The sequence below is a fragment of the Giraffa tippelskirchi genome, chromosome 6 (assembly GCF_054371585.1).
Source record: "Giraffa tippelskirchi isolate mGirTip1 chromosome 6, T2T-mGirTip1v1.2.pri, whole genome shotgun sequence".
In the NCBI taxonomy this organism is placed as follows: Eukaryota; Metazoa; Chordata; class Mammalia; order Artiodactyla; family Giraffidae; genus Giraffa; species Giraffa tippelskirchi.
The window spans coordinates 76,553,127-76,576,497 of NC_137280.1; the positions used below are offsets into that span (position 1 = coordinate 76,553,127).

General features: G+C 47.4%; 2 protein-coding genes across 55 annotated transcripts in view; one reads left to right on the forward strand and one right to left on the reverse strand.

The window, feature by feature from the left end:
- The first annotated feature begins 684 nt into the window (after window positions 1–684).
- ZNF34 (zinc finger protein 34) lies at window positions 685–11,059 on the forward strand. Of its 50 annotated transcripts, none has more exons than XM_081497539.1 (9): window positions 746–1,031; window positions 1,259–1,297; window positions 1,377–1,493; window positions 5,391–5,443; window positions 5,613–5,840; window positions 6,152–6,278; window positions 6,481–6,593; window positions 6,674–6,784; window positions 8,675–11,059. In XM_081497539.1, exons 8-9 carry the CDS (start codon window positions 6,748–6,750, stop codon window positions 10,036–10,038), a joined length of 1,401 nt encoding a protein of 466 aa, XP_081353665.1. In that variant the 5' UTR covers window positions 746–1,031; window positions 1,259–1,297; window positions 1,377–1,493; window positions 5,391–5,443; window positions 5,613–5,840; window positions 6,152–6,278; window positions 6,481–6,593; window positions 6,674–6,747; the 3' UTR covers window positions 10,039–11,059. The 50 variants fall into 50 exon arrangements, with proteins under 50 accessions (XP_081353640.1, XP_081353643.1, XP_081353666.1 ...); XM_081497551.1 differs by having other exon boundaries at window positions 1,422–1,493; window positions 5,704–5,840; XM_081497514.1 differs by lacking the exon at window positions 6,481–6,593 and having other exon boundaries at window positions 685–764.
- Window positions 11,060–13,546: 2,487 nt separating this feature from the next.
- Window positions 13,547–23,371, reverse strand: part of C6H8orf33 (chromosome 6 C8orf33 homolog) — a 54,700-nt gene continuing 44,875 nt past the window's right edge. For 2 of the 5 annotated variants that reach the window (XM_081497557.1, XM_081497558.1), the window contains 6 exons: window positions 15,548–15,604; window positions 15,420–15,459; window positions 15,180–15,322; window positions 14,916–15,000; window positions 14,624–14,770; window positions 13,547–14,270 (listed from right to left, as the gene is read on the reverse strand). In XM_081497557.1, coding sequence (XP_081353683.1) covers window positions 14,131–14,270; window positions 14,624–14,770; window positions 14,916–15,000; window positions 15,180–15,322; window positions 15,420–15,459; window positions 15,548–15,604 — 612 coding nt within the window. In that variant the 3' untranslated portion in view covers window positions 13,547–14,130. Of the gene's footprint in view, window positions 14,271–14,623; window positions 14,771–14,915; window positions 15,001–15,164; window positions 15,323–15,410; window positions 15,605–23,371 lie in introns of those variants that run through there. The other 3 variants (XM_081497561.1, XM_081497559.1, XM_081497560.1) reach the window with 3 other exon arrangements.

Genomic DNA, 23,371 nt, shown 5'->3' on the forward strand with positions numbered 1-23,371 from the left:
GACATAACTTGCTTGTTTTACTGGGTAAAGTGGCCTGGGTCTTTGTCCAGGGGGCTGGCCAATAGGGAGGGTTTGCTCCAGGAGCATTAAGGCCCCATTTACAGGAGCTGGTGCTGGGGACAGTGGTTTAAAACAAGGGCTACTCTGACCAGTGTGTGTGTTAGTTGCTCATTTGTGTGTGAACCTTTGCGACCCCATGGACTGTAGCCCATGAGGCTCCTCTTTCCCTGGGATTTTCCAGGCAAGAATATGGGAGTGGGTTGCCATTCCCTTCTCCAGGGCCTTCCCAACCAAGGGATGAAATTCGCATTGCAGGCAGATTCTTTACTGTCTGAGCCACCAGGGAAGCATTTTCATTTTCTGAGTGATCACATGGGTGTACTTTTCTGCCTTTAGCTGTAAAGGAAAGGGCCTTCCTGATCTTAGTTGTAGGGCCTTGAGAGGCTGTCTAGGAAGCCTGTCACTGAAAAGAAGAATTTCTGGAATCTTGAGCACCAAAAGCCTCCGCCTAGCCTTCGTTGCAAAGCCTCGGGGTCGTGAGTCCAGACTGCCAACTGGCGGCAGCTTTTGGACCTAAGGCTTAGCTTTTAGGTTCCTCTAGACGGCCGACCACCGATACGCGGAGTCCTGTTCCCAGAGCGACCGGAAGGCGCCTCCTGCCGGGATCTCGGAGGAAGGATCGTCACTTCCGGTCGGGTTTAGGTTCTCAGGGCATCAGGAGGAGGCGGGGTGTGGTCCGTCAGCCGCTGTTGGGCGGCGCTGAGGTGAGTGTGGGCGGTTGCGGGCGGGGGCGGCCGCGGGGCGCCCCGGACGCGGGGCGGGGACGTTCCCTCGACACCAAATCTCCCGCCGAGGGTCCCACCCGAAGGCCTCGAACCCCACGGGTCCCTCCCCGCTGGGGTCGTTCCTCGCCGGGTCCCTCTACCGAGGTGGAGCCTCCTTCACCGGCCCCAAGCCAGTCCTGGTTTCTCTACCGGACTTCCCTTCTGCGTCGCCCCAAGGGGCTGCTTCCGCGGAGTGAGATGCTGCCGGTAACCAAGCGCCGCGCGCGCCGGCCTCGCCCTACCGCGGCCCTTCTCCACGTCCGCCTCCTGACTCGGGGGCCTCCAGCTGCCGGGGGGTGGTTCACGCCCGCGCGCAAGCTCCTGTCACCTCCCGCAGCAGCCCCCTCCCCATTCCCCCTGCGGGCCCCGCCCCCCGCACGTTTCTCCCTCCCCACGGGTTTCTGCTTCTAACGCTGAGACCTTTCTGCCCGCAGCCAGATTTCCGTTTCTCTTCTCAGAGGCTTTTATTCAAGGTTTGAAACCTTTTTATTTACCCCATAGGTTTCTGCTTTTAATATGTCGCTTTAAAAAATCCTTTTTGCTTGTACACAGATAATGCAGGAACATGCTTGTGCGTCGTCTTTTATGCATTAGCAGGAATTTCTAAAGGGCACGTACCTTCAATTTGGTTTCCTGTCGCAGGGCTTCGAAGAGTTTCACCTCTGCCAGGTAGGGCCATGTGGGTTTCCAGAGTGACTAGCAGATTGCCTGCGGGACTCTGAGAGTCCCTGTTTCTCAGGCCTTCGTGTGTTCAGTCTCCCAGTCGTGTCCCGACTCTTTGTGACCCTATGGGCTGTAGCCCACCAGACTCTTCTGTCCACGGGATTTGCCAGGCAAGAATACTGGAGTGGGTTGCCATTTCCTTCTCCAGGGGATCTTCCCCACCCAGGGATCAAACCCGCGTCTCCTGAGTCTCCTGCATTGCAGGCAGATTCTTTACCACTGAGCCATGGGGGGAAGCCCATTGTGAAGCATTTTATGTTTTCCCTTATCTGTGGTGATGAGAAGTCTTGTTCTAATTTGCGTTTTCCTAATTCTTAATTACACTGAAAATCTTAAGATGTTTATTGGACAGTTTGATTTCTTTATCTGATTTACTAGGTTTCATCCTGTGCTTATTTTGTGTGTGTTGAGTGGCCTTATTTTTTATTTTTAAATAATGATTATTTTTGGCAGCATCGAGTCTTCGTTGTCGCATGCATGATCTACCTTGAGACCAGCCGGCTTCTTTTTAGTTGAGGGAATGCTCAGTAGTTGTGGTGTTTGGCCTTAGTTGGGCAGCGAATGTGGGCTCTTAGTTTGACCAGGACCCAGAATTGAACCCAGGCCCTCAGCAGTGAAAGCACAGAGTCCTAACCACTGGACCACCAGGGAATTCTGATTTAAATATTGATTTTTGTTTGTTTATTTTTAAATATATCCTATGTATATCTTTTATTGTTGCTGCTGTTTAGTCGCTTGATCATTTCCGACTCTTTGCGATCTGGTAGACTGTAGTCCATGAGGCTTCTCTTTCCATGGGATTTCCCAGGCAAGAATACTCGAGTGGGTAGCCATGTCCTTCTCCAGGAGATCTTCCCCACCCGGATCAAACCTGCTATATCCTGCACTGACAGGCAGGTTCTTTACTGCAGAGCCACCTGGGAAGCCCATAACTTTTATTAAGTATGTTTGAAAATATCTTCTCTCATCATGCCATTTGCTTTTAATTTTGTGGTGTCTCATACAGAAGTTTTTTTTGATAGAGTAAAATTAAGCAATTTTTTCTGTGTTTTCTATATTATTTTCTTATAATAGCCATAAACATTCTTAAGAAACAGGCCTTCAGCCTGTCTGAAATACATTTTTGTGTGCTGTGGAAGGCAGGATCTAATTTTACTTGCCTGTGGAGAATCAAGTTATGCCAGTCCCATTTATTGAATGGTGCATTGCTGTTAACATTGCAAGTGTGTCGTAGTATAAGCATGGAGCTTATATAGGAGAGTTGAGCATTTTTGGATTTTGATACCCAGTTGAGCATGGTCCTGGAATCAGTTCTCTATGGACAGTTAGGGACAACTGTATTTCACTTTTATGACTACAGCCCTATGATAAGACTTGATATCTGGTAGGGCGTGGCTCTGCCTGAGTTCTTCTTTGGCATTTCCTTGGTTAATCTTAGGTCATGACTCATGATAGTTAGTCATTGTGCTCAGATATCATGATATGTTCTGTTTTTTTGTTTTTTTGGCTGCACTGGGTCTTCGTTGCTGCTTGGACTTTCTCTGGTTGTGGTGCAGTCTTCTCCTTGCAGTGGGTTCTCTTGTGGAGCCTGGGCTCTAGGGCTTGCTGCTAAGTCACTTCAGTCGTGCCCAACTCTGTGTGACCCCGTAGACGGCAGCCCACCAGGCTCCCCCGTCCCTGGGATTCTGCAGGCAAGAACACTGGAGTGGGTTGCCATTTCCTTCTCCAATGCATGAAAGTGAAAAGTGAAAGTGAAGTTGCTCAGTCGTGTCCGACCCTTAGCGACCCCATGGACTGCAGCCCACCAGGCTCCTCCGTCCATGGGATCCTCCAGGCAAGAGTACTAGGGCCTGTGGGCTCAGTAATTAATTGCAGCTCTTGGGGTCTAGAGTGAGCAGGCTCAGTAGTTGTCACACACGGGCTCAATTGCCCCTTGGCACGTGGGACCTTCCCAGGCTAAGGATTGAACCCATGTCTCCTGCAGGTGGATTCCTAACGACTGGATCACCAGGAAAGTCCTATTGCAATTTTGATTGTGTAGAATTAATAGATTCATTTGGGGAGAATTGATATTTTCATATTGAGTCCTCCTGTTTATGAACACTGTCTACTTCTCCATAGGTGTTATTTTTTTTTAGTGTCCTTCTGTAAAGTTTTGTTCATAAACATAGATATCTTTTGTTAGGTGCTGTGTAGTTTTTGTAGGTGTTGTGAAAGCTGTTTTTTGGTTGCTGATTACTAGTACACAGGAGTGATATTAACTAGCCTGTTGACCTTCTATATGGCAGTCCTGTTGAACTTTATCATCCCAACACTTGGCTAATACTCTTGCATTTTTTATGTAGATGGTCTTATCATTCTCAATGATGATTTTGTCTATTCTCTTCCAATCTTTATGGCTTGTGTTTCTTTTCTTTTCTGGTCAAGTGATAGCATTCAGGATCTCAGTTCCCCGACCCAAGATCAGACCTGTGCTCTCTAACCACTGAACTATGGCATCTGCTTCTTTTTCTGTGACTTAATGCTTTGACTGGGGTCTTTGGTGCATTGTTACAGCAGCGGAGTGAGGGAGCAAGCATCCCCATCTTGTCACTGACCAATGCAAACGCTTCTGTTGTGTTACCTTAGGGTTGCTACCAACCAGACTTGAGTGCTGGGACTGCCAGGGGCTAGGCTCGCACTCTGAAAACCACTGCTGTATGTGATATGTAGAGTTGTGTTCCCTTTTTTGTTCTTTAAAATAGTGTTTCCTTTTCCATCTCTTCCCCTTCCCCATATTGGACTTGCCAGATGTTATTAGCATTTTCAAAGAACCAAGGTTGAGATTATTTTCTGTTTCTTTAAATCATGTTTATTTTCTTCATCTTCTTTCCTTGAGTTGCTTTCTTATTCTGTGTCTGGTTTCTTGTTTAATGCTTAGATTATTCTTTCAATCCCTTTGTTAAAATAAATGTGTTAAAGATGCACATTTTTCCTCAGGTAAGCTTTATTTCCGTTTTCCCTTCAGTCTCTGTTCTTATGTTTTCCTTGAAGGGGTACTTTAAAAACTTAATCAGATAGTAGAACCACAATATGAATGTTTGCCAAAAAATACCAGTCTTTGGAATTTTTTGAAACTTTCTTTTTTGCTTGGTATGTGGTATTTCTTAAAATATTCAGTGTACATTTTGAAAGAAAAATGTGTATGTAGTCTCTATGCTTTAAGTAGGTATTCTCTACTTGATCCACTCACTTCTGAGGAAAGTGTGTTAAAATCTCTCATTGCAGGGGAGGGTTTGTATGTTTCTTGTTGGCACTGCACTTAGCTCTGACTATCTATACTTTGAGGATTTGTTGGTAGATACATGTGTTTATAGTTACAACTTTTTGGCGGATTTTTCCTATTATTAACATGCAGTGTCTGCTTTTGTTCCTAATAATGATTATTGGTTTGAGTTTTGTTTTGATTGGTATAAATATTGTTAAACCACATGCAGCAATACATATTAAGTTTGCAAATAGTGTGCCAAAGGGAGGAAGCCAGCAGAGAATGTAGAAGGCATAGCTAGTCTGATGGAGTCCCTGGGGCCCTGGTCTGTGGTGGTGAGAGGCAGGGTAGCGGCTCTCCCTTGGGTCAGGAAGCAGGCAGAGCTTGCAGCTGCTGGAGGGCTGACAGGCTGGTTCTGTGAGCTGAACCCTTTGAGCAATGTGTTCAGGATTTGTTGACTTTGCTGTGTAAATGTTTTACTCCAATAAAGAGCTTTAAAAATACAGAGAAGGTAAATAATAGCCATTGTAGCTTTATTTTAATTACTGTTTCTTTGGTCCGCCTTATGTTTCGCCTTTCTCTGTATTTTATTTTAGGTTATATAGGTGCATTTTGTGTATCTACTTGGGGAGTTTTTTGCGTCCAGTAGGTGAGTTTAATCCTTTTGCTTCAGTTACCCATCCATTGGACTGACTTCTACTCATTTTGTATTTTTTGGCTCCTAATCTTTGCCTTTGCTTTTTGCTTTCTGTTAAATTTTTTTAACTTCCCTTTCCTTCTCAGCCCTTAATGTGTTATATTTATTCTTTCATATAAAGTGAATGACTCTCCATTCTCCACCTGAATGAGACAACTCTGTGCCTTGGAGGAGGTAGGGCAGATGATCTGAAATGATGCACGTGTCTGCAGGGAGCAGAGTCTGCCTGGGAGGCTGAGTGCTGAGGCCAACTGCGGGAGGGGCCAGGCAGTGACTGGCTGCTGCATCCATCCCGGGAAGCCCAGGGTACCAGGGGATGGCAACTTTGCATCTGTGTGCCCTGCCTCAGGTGAGCATCTGTCCTCCCTGGGAGGCGGAAGATCTTCTCCCAGGGCTTCCCTGTCTACTCGGCCTTAGCAAACTATCAGGCCTCTCTGGTGTGGGATGCTGAGGGGTGCTGAGCAGAGGGAGGGTGACCTTGGGGTTGCCTAGCCTCCCTGAATGGGTTGGCTCAGCAACCAAAGGGTCAGGGCCCACCCCTCCCCCAACTACTCCAGGCCACACATCGGGGGTCAGGCCTGAGGTCACCCCTGTGCTACTTCTCTAGCCCAGGGCCCAGCCTGAACCATGCCTGGGCCTCAGTAGCTCCTGTTGTTACAGGCTGAAGTGACCTTCGAGGACGTGGCCGTGCTCCTTTCACAGGAGGAGTGGGGCCTTCTGGGCCCTTCTCAGAAGGGCCTCTACAAGGAAGTGATGCTGGAGACTTACAGGAACCTGGTATCGCTGGGTGAGGCCCCTCGCTGGGATTCAACTCAAGAAACAGCCCTGGGGGCTGAGGGCTGAGCAGGGGCTGAGCTGGGGGCCTCATCCCCTGGGTTCACAGATACCTGTTACTGACTCTGGTCCCAGGCAGGCCTGGTCTGCACAGCAGATGGCCCCTGGTGTGGCTTGGTTAGGCAGCCCCGCATAAGACTGCCTTCCTTCCCCAGGCCCAAGGCAGATGAGCCTCCTGGTGGAGAGAGCCCTTGTGCTCAGATCTTCATCTGCACGCCCATGCCCACCCCTCCAGGGAGTATCTAGACTTCCCTTCACCCCCGCACGTGTATGTCCTCTCCCTTGCCAGTCTAGGGTGTGCCCGCACTGTGTCCGTGGCACCCACCCCACGCCCCATCTCCTTCCCAGGAGCTGGACTTGCAGGTCCCAAGCCGGAGGTGATTGTACAGTTGGAACGAGGGGATGAGCTGTGGGTCCTGGACATGCATGGGGTAGAGCAACCAAGCATCGATGGCTCAGGTGCGTGGGGGGCTGCCACCTCAACTCACCTGCTGAACAAGCGTGTGTGGAGGCCCACAGAATGTGGTACCAAACTGACTCATGGGTTTGGAGGAAGATGGCCAGTGCAGCGGCCCTGGATGTGGCGTCTGGCGAAACCTGGGTGCTCTTTCTCTTAATTGAAATATAGTTGATTTACAGTGTTCTGTTAGTTTCAGGTGTACAATTTAGTGATTCAGTATTTTTACAGATTATATGCCTTTTAAAATTATTACAAAATAATGGCTGTGTACCCCATGTAGCACAGTATCTTTGTTGTTCAGTTACGGGGTAATTCTTGAGCTGAATCTTGTAGAAGGCTGAGAGGGGGCTGTGTTGATAGAGGAGAAGAGGGGAGGACACTTGGGTGTGCTGTGAGGGACCCCATGGAGCCCTGCCCTCCAGAGTCCTGCCTTCCAAGGAGCATCAGGTGGTCAGACGGGCCTACAGTGAAGAACATCACTTCATTGCCCTCCTCTAAGTTAACCCACTGGATGGTTACAGACTTTTGCAGGAAAGGCAGGGGGTACACATCACTCTGGATTTCATCACCCAGATACAGATGTGTGCTGGTGTGCGCCTGCTGTCCCTTTTCCAGTGGCATCTGGTCCACGCCTGCACACATACATCACTTGCTAGCAGGAATGCAGTGATCTGTGTGCATTGCTGGGTTGCTGATTTTTCATTGAACTCATCTCTGTTTCTGTGTTCCTGTGCTTACTGGAGGTACTTGGGAAGGGTGTTCTCTAGACTCACTGCTGTGGACGACCTGAGAGTATTGTCTTGCAGGTATCTTCCCAGTGTCCCTGGAAGGAACTGTTGGCTCAAAGGACTTGAATTTCTCTTTTGTAAATTTGTTTCTTCAGATATAAATACTTACAGAAATGAGACAAATCCTATTTACAGCTCAGTGAATTTATACAAACAGTCCACCCATTAGATCAAAATAGAGAACATTCCTAGTTCTCCCTGGGAGACCACAGGGCCTCTGGTCATCTCCCATAGCTCCCCAGGGCCTTCTCTCTGACTCCTGCAGGGCAGGGCTGCCGTGTTGTGTGGAGTTTGGTCTCATCACCATTTGCTGTTCTGTCATGAACATACCGCAGGGTATTGTCCACTATACTTCTGCAAGGCATTTGGTTGTCCCCACCTTGGGGGTGTTGTGTGTGTGTGTGTCTTGGCTCACAGAGAACAAGTTTCTGATGAGTGTGTTCCCGCACGTGGAGTCATTCTGTGTGTCTTGTCAGGAAAGGAAGGGTGGCGACAAGGCCTCAGATGAGGGCATCCTCTGTGGCGTCTGGAGTGTAAGTGCTGGTGGCTCATGGGTGGTCTCTCAGGACCGTGGGGAGAGCCCTGAGAACGGACGTGGGCTGTGAGGGAGCCTGAGGGACCCCGCCTGTGTGCTTGTCCCCCTCATCCTCCATTAGCGCAAGCTGTGCTCTCTGCTCCCAGGGAGGCAGCTCGCTTCCCACTGTGGATGTTGGCGTGGATCAGCTGCTGTCGGGCGGCCATAGACTTGCTCAGCTTTCACTTCGTCAGATATCCTTAGTGTCCTCCAGGGCCCCTCCTTGCTCTGGTCTCTGTGATGCTGCGGAGCTCCCATCTTCCATCCTTTTGGGACGAGGACGGGTGTCCTGCAGTCCCACCCAGCGGGCCTGGTGTGCAGGGAAAGTCGGGTGTTAAGAGTTGGGCGAGTGCTTGCGCTGCCCTGTGATTGCAGCCCTGGGCAAGGCATTTAGCCTCTGAGTGCCAGGCTCTTGTGTCTGCATGACGTTGGAGATGGTGGACCTGGTAGTCCACAGGTGGTTGACAGCATCTTTTACCTTCCTTCCAGAGTCAGAACAGGTGACCCTGAGATGTTTGTTGTTTCAGCTCATGGGACCAGGACTGAGAACCAGGAGGTGACTTCAGGCGAAATGCTGTTTGGGAGAGAACTGGACCCACTCAGGGGGAGTGTTCTCCAGGGACCTGAGCCAGGAGAAGCCCATGAGCGTGTCAGGGAGCCAGTGGGGCACCTGGACAGGCCTGGGGAGCAGAGAGGCCCCAGGCTAGTCACACTGGCCAATGAGGAGTGTGGCCTAGAGACTGGAGAAAACCTCAAGTCGGGGTCAAGTCCTGTCCCTGATCCAAGACCTCACAAATGTGATATTTGTGAGCAGAGTTTTGAACAGAGATCATACCTTAATAACCATAAACGTGTACACAGGTACAAAAAAACAAATATAGTTCATGATTCAGGGGAAATTTTCCCTGCAAATTTAGTTGTTAAAGAAGATCAGAAAATTCCTGTTGGGAAAAGGTTGCATTATTGTGGTTGTTGTGGAAAGGCCTTCAGGTACAGCGCTAACCTTGTCAAGCACCAGCGACTTCATAGTGAAGAGAAGCCCTACAAGTGTGAAGAGTGCGGGAAGGCCTTCCACCAGAGCTGTGAGCTCATCAGTCACCGGAGGATGCACTCTGGAGAGATCCCCTACCATTGCGATGAGTGCGGGAAGACATTCAACCAGAGGCCCAACCTCATGAAGCATCAGAGGATCCACACTGGGGAGAAGCCCTACAAGTGCAGCGAGTGCGGGAAGCACTTCAGTGCCTACTCCTCCCTCATTTACCACCAGAGGATCCACACAGGGGAGAAGCCCTACAAGTGCAGTGACTGTGGGAAGGCCTTCAGCGACGGCTCAATCCTCATCCGGCACCGTCGGACCCATACCGGAGAGAAGCCGTACGAGTGCAAAGAGTGTGGCAAAGGCTTTACCCAGAGCTCCAATCTGATCCAGCATCAAAGAATTCACACTGGGGAAAAACCCTATAAATGTAATGAATGTGAGAAAGCCTTCATCCAAAAAACCAAGCTTGTTGAACATCAGAGAAGCCACACCGGAGAGAAGCCCTATGAGTGTAATGACTGTGGCAAAGTCTTCAGCCAGAGCACCCACCTCATCCAGCACCAGAGGATCCACACGGGAGAGAAGCCCTACAAGTGCAGTGAGTGTGGGAAGGCTTTCCACAACAGTTCCAGACTCATCCACCATCAGAGGTCACACCACGGAGAGAAGCCATATAAGTGTGCTGATTGTAAGAAGGCCTTCAGCCAGGGCACGTACCTCCTGCAGCACCGGAGGATCCACACTGGGGAGAAGCCTTACACATGTGGTGAGTGCGGCAAGGCCTTCCGGCACAGCTCCAACATGTCCCAGCACCAGAGGATTCACCTGCGGGAAGACTTCTCCCTGTGACAGTCGGGAGGCCCAAGGTCTATGGTGCACTTCCCCTGCATGACCACCGTCTCTTTACTTACTGTCCACATGGTGTCACAGGTGAACAGGCACTTCTAATTTTAAAAAACCTCTTTTCTTAAAAGCAGTGCATGTTCATTTTAGAGAAATTGAGTGGAAAAAGTTAAGCAAAAGGGAGAAGCCCTGCAACCTACCCTTAGAAAGAGAACTCACCACTACTGTGATCAGCGTAGGTTGTGTCCAGACACTCAGAACAGCATCCACAAGAGAAGTCTTATGGAACTTGTAAGTGCGGCTCCTGTTTCCTCAGTCCTGGAAAACGCACACTGGAGAGTTCTACGTGTTTATGTGGTTTTACACCTTGTAAATTTAAAAACAGCATGTTGTTCATACTTTCCTGTGTCATTTAATAGAGTTGATACTGCCTTTTTTATTGTGGTATTAACATTGTGTATTAGTCACTCAGTTATGTCCGACTCGTTGTGACCCATGGACTGTAGCCCATCAGGCTCCTCTGTCTATGGGTTTCTCCAGGCAAGACTACTGGAGTGGGTTGCCATTTCCTTCTCCAGTAAAAGCATTATATTTACCATTTTAACCATTTTTAAGTGTACAACTCAGTGGTATTAGATACATTCACAGTGTTGTATGACCATCAGCAAATATGTTTCCAAAACTTGTACTACAGACAGAAACTCTGTCCTCTTCCCCTTTTCCTTATTCTCTCGTAAGAATTTGCTTACTCTGAAGTACCTCGTGTAAGTGAGGTCACACATTTGCCTTTGTGTCCTGGCTCATTTCACTTAGCGTAAGGTCTCTTCACGGCTGAAGCATACTCCATTATTTGCAGATACCATGTTTTGTTCACCTATCATCATCTGTTGATGGGTTACGGGTGTTTCTGCTTGTTGACTTTGCATAATGCTGCTGTGAACATTGGTGTACAAATCTGTGCTTGTACTTTCCATCCTTCCAATACTTTGGGGTATAATCCCAGGAATAAAGTTGATGGATCATATGATAATTCTTTGAAGTTTTTGAAGAATGACCAAACTTTCCCACAATGGCAGTGCCATTTTATATCCCCACTGTCAGTTCATGAAGGTTCCAGTTTCTCCATGTGTTCCTCAATACTTGTTGTTTTCCATTGTTTTGATAATAGTCATCCTGATGAGTGTAAAGTGGTATCTCATTTGCTTTTGGTTTGCATTTCTCTGATGACTAATGATATTGAGCATCTTTTCATGCAGTTACTGACCATTTATTTCTGTCTTCTTTGGAGAAGTGTCTATTCAGGCCCTTTCCCCGTTTTTGAATTAGGCTGTTTGTTTTTGTTGTTGAGGTGTAGGAGTAATTTCCCTTTTTTAAAAAAAAAAAATTATTTTATTGAAGTTGACTTACAATGTTTCAGGTACACAGCATGGTGATTCAGTTATACAGATACACATACTATTTTTGAAATTATTTTCCATCAGAGGTTATACAAGATATTGACTATAGTTCCCTATGCTATACAGTAAACCTTTGTTGCATGTCTATTTTTTAATTAGAAATCTAGCATTCTATCCATATTAAAGGGGTAATCTTTATCAGATTAATACTACTTGCAAATATTTTCTCATTCTATGACTTTTCTGTCTACTCTCTTGATAGTGTCCTTTCATTCACAAAAGTTTTTAATGTTTATGAAGTTCAACTTACCTAGGGCATCTCTGGTGGCTCAGTAGTAAAGAATCTGCCTGTCGGTGGAGGAGACATGAGTTCAATCCCTGATCCGGGAAGATGCCCACATGCCCTGGAGCAACTAAGCCTGTGCACCAAACTCTGAGCTTGTGCTCTGGAGCTCACTCGCCCTAGAGCCCTTGCTCTTCAACAAGAGAAGCAATGGGAGATGCCTGTGCACAGCTCACTGCAACTAGAGAAAAAGCCTGCACAGCAGTGAAGAGCCAGCACAGCCAAAACAAAACCAAAAACTTACCTGTTTTTTCTCTTGTTGCCTGTGCTTAGGGTGTCATATTCAGGAAATCATTATTAAATCCATTATTATGAAGATGTGCCCCTATCTTTTCTTCAAAGAGATTTATAGTTTTAGGTCTTATGGTTTGGTCTTTGATCTGTTTTGAGCTAATTTTTTATATATCTTAACAGGTAAGGGTCCAACTTTATAATCTTTTGCATGTGGATATACAGTTTCCCTATAACATTTTTGAAAAGCCTTTTTTTTTCCCCTACCCACTGAACGGTGTGTTCACTCAGGCTGCCATAACGACATATCACAGACCAGGTGGTTTAAAATCTACGTTTATTTCTCACATTTCTGGAGGCTGAGAAGTCCAAGACCAGTGTGCTGGCTGATTTAGCTCCTGGTCAGGGTTCTTCCCCAGGCCTAAAGTACAGCCACCTCAGTGTGTCCTCACTTGGTGGAGAGAGATGTCAGGTGTCACTTTGCTGGCAAAATGAAGCCTGTGATTAGAGGGTTAAAAACTTCCACCTCTAGGGAGCGGGGATGGGCTGGAGGTTGAACTGATGGTGTCTGTGAATGAGGCCTCCATAGAAACCAACAGAGCTTCTGGGTGGTGAGCATGGAGTTCCATGCCTTTCCTCATGCCTGGCACTCTGTATCTCATCTGCCTGTTACTCACATCCTGGTGATAAACTGGTAATCTAGTGAGTAAACATGTTTTCCTGAGTTCTCTGAACCAAAGAAGGGGGTCACAGGAAGCTGATTTGTAGCCAGTTGGTCAGAAGTACAGGTAACAACCTCGACTTGCCACTGGTGCGTGAAGCAGAGCTGGGTCTTGTGAGGTTGAGCACTTTCCTGTGGAATCTGACTGGGTAGATAGTGTCATAACTGAGTTGAATTTTGGACATGGTGCCGACATCCAGGAATTGCTGTTGGTGTGAAGAAGCCAAGGTACGCTCACATACACAGACACACACTCACTCACTCCTTGGAACTGGATCTGGGAACTCCTTTTGCAGAGATGAATGACATAGATTTTGGGCCTAAACTCGGTGGGCAGTAGTGCCCTTCACTGAAAAGCAGAAGACAGATTTAGGGACTAATCAGATGTTGTGGACATGTGAAGTGTGAAGTATCTGTGAAACACCAAAGCAGAGATGCTGAGTAGGCAGGTGGGCTCTGGGTATCTGCCTACTGCAAGTTTGGGAGACACTACCAAAGATGGCATCACAGTCACAAGAGAAACCACCACGAAAACTCAACTTAATGCATAAGTCCTGGGACTGTCACCGGGAGCAGCTGACATCAGAGCTTGCCCAGAGATTCAGTGCTGATGTTTGGCTGGGATTCTTAGGGCAGGAAGCTACCTGCTCCTCAGAACAAAGCCTGGGCTGCTGGGGGATACACTGGCTCCTTGAGGATGACACCTGCTCAGGAATGAAGGCGATATAAAGGACCAAGCCCTGGGGTGAGAGCCTGGACCCAGCAGTGCCTGATACCACCTCATCTACATTTCCTGTAACAGCACAGTTAGACAGCACACGCTTTTGCTTATCCACATTTATAAGAAACAATTTTATTACAGCAATGGGACTCAATGGTATGGAGCGCCACACCACTTGAGAGGACACCCTTCCATAAGTGAGCACCAGTGTACAACTATATAGCTTCCCCACTAACCCTTATTAACACCGACTTAGTCTGCTCCTGAGACTGCTGCGAGTCTTCTACAACAGGGGTCCTCAACCCCTGGGCCAGTACCGGTCTATGGCCTGTTAGGAACCAGGCCACACAGCAGGAGATGAACAGATGGTGAATAAGTGAAGATTCATCTATATTTATATCCACTCCCCATTGCTTGCATTACGACCTGAGTTTCACCTCCCACTCTCTCTGTGGAAAAACTCTCCACGCTTACTTGAGTCTACTGTAGAACCATCTAAAGGAACCTCCCTCTTCTGGCAGGAGGGACATCTCAGCCGAAAACCCCATTTGTAAACGGGGTCCTGGGCTTGTCAGCACCCAACATGCAGGTCTCCCATCTGCCCCACAGCATTCCTGGAGAAGTGCTGCACTTGAGAGAAACCCTGCACCACTGCAGAGGTGGCCACTCTGGAATAGGGAAGAAGCTAAAAGAAATTAAACCTAAACTCTTCATCACAAGTATCCGAGGTGCCCTTGGACCTTCCTTCTGGACGAGGTCTGCAGACTCTTCGGCTCTTCTTTCTGGCAGCCTCACCTACAGGCTGCACCTGGGCCGAGTGGGCAGCTGTAAGCGAAGACAGGGGCAGTATCAGAGTTGAATATAATAGCAAACATTAACTGCCCATACAACTCTAACCTCACTGTAAAAATTAACTTACTGGCTTCTCAAAATTGTAAGGTAAGTACTATCATCACACACCCTTAAGAATCAGATTCACTAACTCTCCCCGCCTCGCCTCCCTAGTCCAAGCCAGAGTTCTGTGACAGGCGCCCTAGGCTTTCTCCCCGCGGCTTCCCTGAGCCCACTTCCATCTTGGCAGCTCCGCTGCTCTAGGCTTCCCCCTTTCACTGCCCAGGCTTTTCCTCCTGCCCCCTTGAACGAGGCAGTTCTTCATCAACCAGTTCTCAGCTTCTCACCAGTCCTGAGAGCCTGCAGGGCCTCGCGCCACTCGGCTTCTATCTGAGCCCTGTAGTCCCCAAACAAAGAGCGCATCAGCTGCCTCTTCCGGGGAAGGGGGGTTCTCTGGCTGCGCAGGGTTCGGATTGCCCCAAGAGCTTGTTCTCCTGCAGATGTAAACAAAGGACTAGTAACCTCTATCCTCATTTCCAAGAGTCCCACCTCAAAGGCAACAATTCCATCCCTTGGCAACACCTGAGGCCACAGGACTGTCACCGTTTCCCTCCCCCAACTCTACAGACGGGCCCTCACTCTGCTTAGCGGTGGGTCTCTGCATCTTCAGTCCCAGCTCCAGCTTTTCCACGCACCAGGCCAGTTCCCAAGCCAGCTGCTCAGCCTGTGATAGATTGTGGATAGTGACTGTGAGCGGGCATCGGGGCGCTGGGGCCTCCAGTCTCAGACCACAGGAACCCAAAACGCAGCATCTCATTCACTTCCCGCTGTAAATCCGGGACGACACCCACAGGCGGGCTCCCGCCCAGAACGCGCCCGGGACTTCACCCTTCCCGCCCTTGCCTGGGCCTCTGCGCTTAGGGGGGCTTCCTCTGGGGCCTGCTTTTCTGGGGTCTTCCCGCTTCCATTGGCAACAGACGCCCCATCCCGGGTTTTCTTCTTTTGCTGCGTGGTCCTCGAGGCAGCGTCACGGCACGTAGGGCGCCCTAAGCAGACAGACTGGATGAGGCCTTCCAGTGGAAGAATTCGGGGCTCTAGGAAGCAGCCTGGGGAACCAGGGGCTGCAGGGTGCACGGGCAGTACCTGGGGCTTCCGCTGTCTCCCGAGCAGGATGTCCTGGAGCCTGGGGAAAGGGGGAGAGAACGAGGGTCATGAGGAGCCGCCGACCGACCAAAGCCCCGCCATCCGCTCCGCGCCTGCACAACGCTCACCGCCATCCGCTGCTGCCGGGATCGAGGAGGGTTCGGGTCCCTCGCCGAATGCTCTCCCTGGGAAACAAGTCTGCGTCTCAGAGTTCCGCGGCGCTGGGGCTGTGCGCGCGGTGGGCGGGGCGCGGGCGCTCGGAGCACCGCCTGGATGAGATGCACTCAGGACCTACTAGGTTGCAGGTGGTGGTGGTGGTAGGTTAGTCGCTCAGTCGTGTCCGACTCTTGCGACCCCATGGACTGTAGCCCGCCAGCTCCTCTGTCCCTGGGATTCTCCAGGCAAGATACGGAAGAGGTTGCAGGTACTGCTCTGGATGAAGGCACGCTACTCAAGGGAACGTACCTTTAAAGCTCACCTGCTAGTGGGGCGGGAACAGTGGGAAAACAGGGGGCTCCCCTGGAGGCCCAGCGGTTAAGAACTTGCCTGCCAACACAGGGGACACGGGTTGGATCCCTGGTCTGGGAAGATTCCACGTGCCTGGGCAGCTGAGCCCCCAGTCGGCAACTGGTGACGGAGCGGAGCCTAGACCCTGAATTCAGCAACAGAAGAAGCCTCCGCAGCGAGAGGCCTGCGGCTGCAACTAGAGAGTAGCCCCTGCTGGCCACAAGTAGAGAAAGCCCGTGTGCAGCAACAAAGACCCGGCGCGGCTAAAAATACATAAATAATAAAATAAAGAAGGCCCGTAAACAGACATGAATAGCTGTCATTGAGAGCGACGCTGTAACAGTGGCCCCAGCAGGGCGGGGAGTGGTCAGCAAAGTCCTCCGAGGAGCTGCAGCCCTGGCGGGGCTGGTCTGGAAGCAGGAAGGAGGGCGGAGGCGAGCCTCACGGCTAGGTGGACGGGTTGTGGGGCCCCGGACCGCAACGCAGGCGGCTTCTGTTTCAAGAGAAGTGGAAGCAGGGGTGGGAAGGGGTTCGGGGGTTGAGGGAACCCCCTCATCCCTCGGAGGAGTGTCGCAGTGTCGCGGCCTTCCCCGGACGCTGCTGTGTGGTCTGCACCATCTCCCTGCGCTTCCAGGCTCCCTACCCAGGGCCACCCCACTGCACAGCCGCTGTTGGCCCCGCACCACAGGCGTCAGGGACTTCCCTGGTGGCTCGGGCGGTAAAAGCGTCTGCCTACAATGCTGGAGACCCGGGTTCGATCCCTGGGTCGGGAAGATCCCTTGGCGAAGGAAATGGCAACCCACTCCAGTATTCTTGCCTGGAAAATCCCATAGACAGAGGAGCCTGGTAGGCTACAGTCCATGGGGTCACAAGAGTCGGACACGACTGAACGACTTCATTTTCACTTTCTTTCACAAGCATCAGGAGGACGGGAGTGCGCGGTGCTGTTCATCATTCTTGTCAGTGAAATCTGAGTTGCTTCCTGAGGCAAGAGGATGGGTGGTATCAGAAAGTAGAGTTTGCTCATCCCGACAGTTCCTTCATTTTTTTTTTTTTAATTTTACCATTTATTTATTTATTTTTGGCTGTGCTGAGTCTTCATTGCTGCAGGGGCTTGTCTCCAATGGTGTTGAATGGGGACTACTTTTTAGTTGTGTGCATGGGCTTCTCATTGTGGTGGCTCCTCTTGTTGTGGACCATAGGCTTTAATAGTTCCAGCTCCTGGGCTCTAGAGCACAGGCTCAATAGCTGTGGTGCATAGGCTTAGTTGCCCCAGCGCAGGTGGGATTTTTGCGGATCAGGGATTGAACCCGTGTCTCCTGTGTTGGCAGGCAGATTCTTTACCACGGAGCCACCAGGGAGGCCCGTTTCTTTAGTTTTTAAGTAAAAATAAAAGACATATTTTCCATTTTCACCGACAACTTTATTGAACAATTTATTCACCATTTTGTTCCACTACCATCTGCCATTTTTCAGGCAACTTCATAATTTCATCTTCCTAAACATTTTATGTTTTGGAGCAAAGAATTGTTCCAGGTGACTTTTACAGTCTTCCAAGGAATAGAAATTTTTTCCATTAAGAGAATATTGTACATATGTATACCTATGACTGGTTCATGTTGATGTATGGCAGAAACCAACACAACATTGTAAAGAATTTTCCTCCAATTAAAAATAATAAAAGAATTTTGTAAAGACCAAAATAAATGGAAATCCGAAGGTGCAATGTCTGGTGAATATGGCAGATGAATCAGAATGTCCCAGCCAAGCTCTAACAGTTTTTTCCTGGTCATCAAAGAAACATGCAGTCTTGAATTATCCTAATGGAAGATTTTGCATTTTCTGTTGACTAATGGACACTTTTTGTCAAGTGCTGCCTTCAGTTGATCTAATTGGGAGCAGTACTTGTTGGAATTAATTGTTTGGTTTTCTGGAAGAATCTCATAACTAACGACTCCCTTCCACTCCCATCACAATTTGCACAATTGCACCTTCTTTGGATGAAGACTGGCCTTTGGTGTGGTTGGTGTTGGTTCATTTTGCTTGCTCCAAGATCTCTTCCATTCCACATTACTGTATAGTATCCACTTTTAATTGCATATCACAATTTGTTTTGAAAACAAAGTTTTCATTATGTTTAAGTAGAGAATCACATGTGGAAATATAGTCAAGGTTTTTTCACTTATGTGGAACCCAAACATCAAAGTGATGAACATAACCAAGCAGGTGTAACTGATTTTCAGTGCTTGATTTGGATATTTTGAATATGTTGGCTATCTCCCCCATGCTGTAATTTGCTTGGTCTCAATTTGATGGCTGTCAACTTCAACTTGTCTACCCTACTGTGGAGCATCATCCAGAGAGAAATCTCCAGCACAAAACTTCACAAACCACTTTTGACACATTCAGTCAGTCCCAGCACCTTCTTCATATACTGAAAACAAATCTTTTTTTTACATTTCAGTTGTGTTTTTACCTTTCTTGAAATAATAAAGCATAATAGGCCAAAAATGTTGCTTTCCCCCTAACATCTCTAATATTAAAATGGTTACACAAAAAATCACCGACTTCCCTAGTTGTCCAGTGGTTAAGACACTGTGCTTCCACTGCAGGAAGCACAGGTTTGATCACTGGTTGAGGAAGTAAGATCCTACATGCTGCTCACAGTGGTTGAATAAAAAAAAGAAAGATTCACCAATTTTGATAAGTTGTTTTAAATGCACACTCATACAACAGCTGTCACAATGCAACCTAACAAAATTGCTTACAATGAAGTTAAAGACAACTAAGCACTACTAGAGCCATCTTATGGAAAAAACTGAATGAACTTCTTGGCCAACTCAAAAGGCTAACATATTAGGTTTTTATTGAGGGGTAACGAATTACCAGGAAATTTAGCAGATTGAAAATATCAAACATTCATTAACTCATAGTTTCTGAGGATCAGGAATCTAGCAAAGCATAGCTGGTTGGTTCTAGCTCAGGCTTTCTCTTCAGGGAGTAATACCAAAGATGTTTTAGACGTTTTTTATTTTTATTTATTTTTTTGTAGACATGTTTTGGAGAAGGCACTGGTGACCCACTCCAGTACTCTTGCCTGGAAAATCCCATGGATGGAGGAGCCTGGTAGGCTGCAGTCCATGGGGTCGCTAAGAGTCAGACACAACTGAGCAACTTCACTTTCACTTTTCATTTTCATGCATTGGAGAAGGAAATGGCAACCCACTCCAGTGTTCTTGCCAGGAGAATCCCAGGGACAGGGGAGCCTGGTGGGCTGCTGTCTATGATGTCACGTAGAGTCGGACTCGACTGAAGCGACTTAGCAGCAGCAGCAGACATATTTTAAAACAACCACAGTTAGGATGTCTTTAAGTTCTGGGAGAGAGTTTTGGAGGTGACTAAATTCCAGATCCTAAGGGGGTTTTCCCTGCCTTCTTTGGCTGTGAAATCTCTCTATGACTTGGCCCAGAACTACTTCCTGCAGAAGCCTTCTTAGCCTAGATATGGGTGCCTGAACTTGCACCTCACTCCAGATGCTTCTTCTTCCACAGCCCTTACTCCCAGTCAGTCACTGAGTCCTATTAATTTGTTGTTGGTCAGTCACTAAGTAGTGTCTGACTCTTTGTGACCCCATAGACTGCAGCACACCAGGCTTCTCTGTCCTTCACCATTTCCCAGGGCTTGCTCAAACTCCTGAAAGTGATGCCATCCAACCATCTCACCCTCTGTCGTCCCCTTCTCCTGCCTTCAATCTTTCCCAGCATCAGAGTCTTTTATAACAAGTTGGCACTTTACCTCAGGTGGCCAAAGTATTGGAGCTTCAGCTTCAGCATCAGTCCTTCCAATGAATATTCATGATTGATTTCCTTTAGGATGACAGGTTTGATCTCTTTGCAGTCCAAGGAACTCTCGAGAGTCTTCTCCAACATCGCAGTTCAAAAGCATCAATTTTTCAGCGCTCAGCCTTCTTTATGGTCCAACTCTCACATCCATACATGACTACTGGAAAAACCAGAGTTTTGACTGTACGGACCTTTTTTAATATGCTATCTAGGTTGGTCATAGCTTTTCTTCCAAGGAGCAAGCATCTTTTAATTTCATGGCTGCAGTCACCATCTGCAGTGATTTTGGAGCCCAAGAAAAAAAGTCTGTCACTTTTCCCATTGTTTCCCCATCTATTTGCCATGAAGTGATGGGACCAGGTGTCATGACCTTAGATTTTTGAATATTGAGTTTTAAGCCAACTTTTTCACTCTCCTCTTTCACCTTCATCAAGAGACTCTTTAGTTTCTCTTCACTTTCTTGCATATTTCTCCCAGCAATTGCCATATTTCTCCCAGCAATCTTGATTCCAGTTTGTGCTTCATCCAGCCCAGCATTTTGCATGATGTACTCTTCATGTAAGTTCAATAAGAGGGTGACAATATACAACCTTGACGTACTCCTTTCCCAATTTGGAACCAGTCCATCGTTCCATGTCCAGTTCTAACTGTTGCTTCTTGACCTGCATACAAGTTTCTCAGGAGACAGGTCAAGTGGTCTGATATTCCCATCTCTTTCAGAATTTTCCACAGTTTGTGGTGATCCACACAGTCAAAGGCTTTGGTGTAGTCAATAAAGCAGAAGTAGATGTTTTTCTGGAATTCTCTTGCCTTTTCTATGATCCAACGGATGTTGGCAATTTGATCTCTGGTTCCTCTGCCTTTTCTAAATCCAGCTTGAATGTCTAGAAGTTCATGGTTCATGTACTGTTGAAGCCTGGCTTGGAGAATTTTGAGCATTACTTTGTTGGCGTGTGAAATGAGTGCAATTGTGCGGTAGTTTGATCAGTCTTTGACATTTTCTTTAGGATTGGAATGAAAACTGACCTTTTCCAGTCCTGTGACCACTGCTGAGTTTTCCAAATTTGCTGGCATATTGAATACAGCACTTTCACAGCATTATCTTTTAGGATTTGAAATAGTTCAACTGGAATTCCATCACCTCTACTAGCTTTGTTCGCAGTGATGCTTCCTAAGGCCCACTTGACTTCACATTCCAGGATGTCTGGCTCTAGGTGAGTGATCACACCATCATGGTTATCTGGATCATAAAGATTCTTTTTGTATAGTTCTTCTATATATTCTTGCCACCTCTTCTTAACATCTTCTGCTTCTGTTAGGTCCATACCATTTCTGTCCTTTATTGTGTTCATCTTTGCAGGAAATGTTCCCTTAGTACCTCTAATTTTCTTGAAGAAATCTCTAGTCTTTCCCATTCTGTTGTTTTCCTCTATTTCTTTGCATCGATCACTGAGGAAGGCTTTCTTATCTCTCCTTGCTGTTCTTCAGAACTCTGCATTCAGATGGGGATATCTTTTCTTTTCTCCTTTGCCTTTTGATTCTCTTCTTTTCTCAGCTATTTGTAAGCTCTCCTCAGACAACCATTTTGCATTTTTGCATTTCTTTTTCTCATGGATGGTTTTGATAACATCCTTCTGTACAATGTTGTGAACCTCTGTTCATAGTTCTTCAGGTACTCTGTCTATCAGATCTAATCCCTTGAATCTATTTGTCACTTCCACTGTATAATAGTAAGGGATTTGATTTAGGTCATACCTGAATGGCCTAGTGGTTTTCCCTGCTTTCTTCAATTTAAGCCTGAATTTTACAATAAGGAGTTAATGATCTGAGCCATAGTCAGCTCCTGGTCTTGTTTTTGCTGACTGTATAGAGCTTCTCCATCTTCAGCTGCAAAGAATATAATCAATCTGATTTCAGTATTGACCATCTGGTCATGTTCATGTGTAGAGTCATCTCTTGTGTTGCTGGAAGAGGGTGCTTGCTATAACCAATGCGTTCTCTTGGCAAAACTCTATTAGCCTTTGCCCTGCTTCATTTTGTACTCCAAGACCAAATTTGCCTACTATTCCAGGTATCTCTTGACTTCCTACTTTTGCATTCCAGTCCCCTATGATGAAAGGGACATCTTTTTTTGGTATTAGTTCTAGAAGGTCATGTAGGTCTTCATAGAACAGTTCAGCTTCAGCTTCTTTGGCATTAGTGGTTGAGGCACAGACTTGGATTACTGTGATATTGAATGGTTTGCCTTGGAAACGAACAGAGATCTTTCTGTCATTTTTGAGATTTGACCCAGATACTGCATCTTGGACTCTTTTGTTGACTATGAGAGCTACTCCTTTCTTATAAAGGATTCTTGCCCACAGTAGTAGGTATAATGGTTATCTGAATTAAATTCGCCCATTCCGGTCCATTTTAGTTCACTGATTCCTTAAATGTTGATGTTCACTCTTGCTGTCTCCTGATTGACCACTTACAATTTACCTTGATTCATGGACCTCACATTCCAGGTTCCTACGCAATATTGTTCTTTACAGCATCAGACTTTATTTTACAGGAAGAGAAGGTGATGACAGAGGATGAGACGGTTGGATGGCATCACTGACTCAATGGATATGAGTTTGAACAAGACTTGGGAGTTGGTGATGGACAGGGAAGCCTGGTGTGCTGCAGTCCATGAGGTTGCAAAGAGTCGGACACGACTGAGCAACTGAACTGAACTGAACTTTACTTTCACCACCTATCTGCTAGTTTATCTGCTAAATAATCTCCACCCCTCTCCATCATACAACACACACTGTGTCTGGCCTGAACTGCGTTCGAGTTCTCGTTCATCTCTCTGGCTGCACTTTGCCTCCCTCCTGTCTTTTCTGAACCACCATGTGGTGGGAGTGGTCTTTAGAAAACAAAACTGTGTTGCTCTCCTGCCTAGAAATCTTCTATTTCTTCCAGCATAAAGTCCATGACTTCCAGCCAGCACATGCCCCATAAATCATGCGAAGGCAACTATTTTCAGATCTCACTCTGCTCTGGTCCTGCTGATCTGCCAGCCTTCTGGGCCTCACCCCCCACTTCCTCTCCTTATAGGCCCCTGAAACCTCCACTGCCCTCTGCTTGACCAGCCACCTCATTTTGCTTCCCTGACAATATGAGCACCTGTTCAAACCCCCAGAATCAGGCAGTAGGTGTTTGCAGAACTTTAGCAAGAAAGAAGTAGAAAGTCTAGTCTTCCATGTCATCAAATCTCCTCTCCATTGCCTCCCACCCTGGTATGTAACAAAGGCTCAGAAAATGGACAGCTAGCCTTCATCTAGCTGTGCCTGGCTATCTGCACCCCCACAGCCACTCCAGAAACCACTCCTAACGTTTCACTCTCAACCATCATGGCAGCTTCCTATCTCCTGAGACACACTAGTCTCCACTGATACAGTCTTTCCTTGGCACATTCCCCTAGCCTGTTTAAGATATAAATATTTATGTACAGTCAATTCTCATCATTCCTGGTAGTTCTATAAAGTAGCTGAGAACAGTGAATTAGGGAATAACAAACCGCTGCTCCTGGGAGAAATGCAGTTAGGATTCTAGGAGCCTCTGGTCACAACATCA

Excerpts from the sequence above, each read along its gene's own strand:
- ZNF34 (XM_081497521.1), top strand. The coding sequence starts at position 5,808 with ATGGCAACTTTGCATCTGTGTGCCCTGCCTCAG. Across the intron at positions 5,841-6,151 it reads ATCTGTGTGCCCTGCCTCAG|GCTGAAGTGACCTTCGAGGA; the intron begins GTGAGCATCTGT and ends CTGTTGTTACAG. Across the intron at positions 6,785-8,674 it reads ACCAAGCATCGATGGCTCAG|CTCATGGGACCAGGACTGAG; the intron begins GTGCGTGGGGGG and ends TTGTTGTTTCAG.